Here is a 1,220-nt window from a genome sequence, read left to right as displayed (position 1 = left end):
ACCCTCCCCGTCCAAGCCGAGTTCCCAACCCTCCCCGTCCAAGCCGAGTTCCCATCCCTCCCCGTCCATGTCGCCTTCCGAACCCTTCTCGCCTATGTCGCCTTCCCAACCCTTCTCGCCTTCCCAGCCCTCCCCGTCCATGTCGCCTTCCGAACCCTTCTCGCCTATGTCGCCTTCCCAACCCTTCTCGCCTTCCCAGCCCTTCCCGTCCATGTCGCCTTCCCAACCCTTCTCGCCATCCGAACCCTTATCGCCCATGTCGCCTTCCCAACCCTTCTCGCCCATGTCGCCTTCCCAATCCTTCCCGTCCATGTCGCCTTCCCAACCCTTCTCGCCTTCCGAACCCTTCTCGCCCATGTCGCCTTCCCAACCCTTCTCGCCCATGTCGCCTTCCCAATCCTTCCCGTCCATGTCGCCTTCCCAACCCTTCTCGCCTTCCGAACCCATGTCGCCTTCCCAACCCTTCCCGTTGATGCCGAGTTTCCCATCCTCCCGCGATGATGTTGACTTTCGAACCCTTCCGTCCATATCGACTTCAATACATTCCCCATCCATGTCGACTTCAATACATTCCCCGTCCATGTCGACGTCCAAACATTCCCCGTCCAAGTCGACTTCTAAAACCTTCCCGTCCATGGCGCCTTCCGAACACATGTCGACTGTCGAACCCATGACGTCCATGTCCAAGCGTGGATGCTCCGGCTGCAACGCGTGCTACTGCCCCGGTGAGAACTCGTGCTTGCGTGGCTTTAGTCAACAAGAGTGCAATGACTATAGTGCCAACTACGACACCATGTGGTGCGCCAACTAGGTGCTCGAGAGGTAATATCTCCGTCACAATGAAATTAGATTCACACACAACAGATATGGTGCTAGCACATGTTTATCGTCGATGTCACAATAAAACTGATCGCTTTCACACAAAACCAGTCGTCTTCACACAAAACTAGTCGTTAGCACAAACACGGCGATGCGCTAGTGTTTGTGCTAACGACTAGTTTTATTAGGGATGGCGCTTCGCGCATGAAATATCACTTACCTCGAAAGAAATGAAATGGATACACAACGACGCGCCCCACGAAGAGCCTGACACCTCGGAACCCCGGCGCTCTGGAACCTAAAGTACATAAGTTATATCGAAGTGCAGTCTTCATTTTCCGGGGGTTTGGCGCATCGCCAGTGGTTCGCTAACGATAAAAAACCCCGGCAATGCGCCAAAC

General features: G+C 54.8%; 1 protein-coding gene across 1 annotated transcript in view; it reads left to right on the top strand.

The window, feature by feature from the left end:
• The window catches only part of H257_19043 (hypothetical protein), a gene marked incomplete at both ends in the record, with an annotated part of 1,974 nt that extends 1,163 nt beyond the window's left edge, over positions 1-811 (top strand). Inside the window, one exon of the mRNA XM_009848195.1 lies at positions 22-811. Coding sequence (XP_009846497.1) covers positions 22-811 — 790 coding nt within the window. The remainder of the gene's footprint in view (positions 1-21) is intronic.
• Positions 812-1,220: the final 409 nt, after the last annotated feature.

Source organism: Aphanomyces astaci (assembly GCF_000520075.1).
Source record: "Aphanomyces astaci strain APO3 unplaced genomic scaffold supercont1.321, whole genome shotgun sequence".
Lineage (NCBI taxonomy): Eukaryota > Oomycota > Saprolegniomycetes > Saprolegniales > Verrucalvaceae > Aphanomyces > Aphanomyces astaci.
This window is presented reverse-complemented; position numbering and strand designations above follow the sequence as displayed.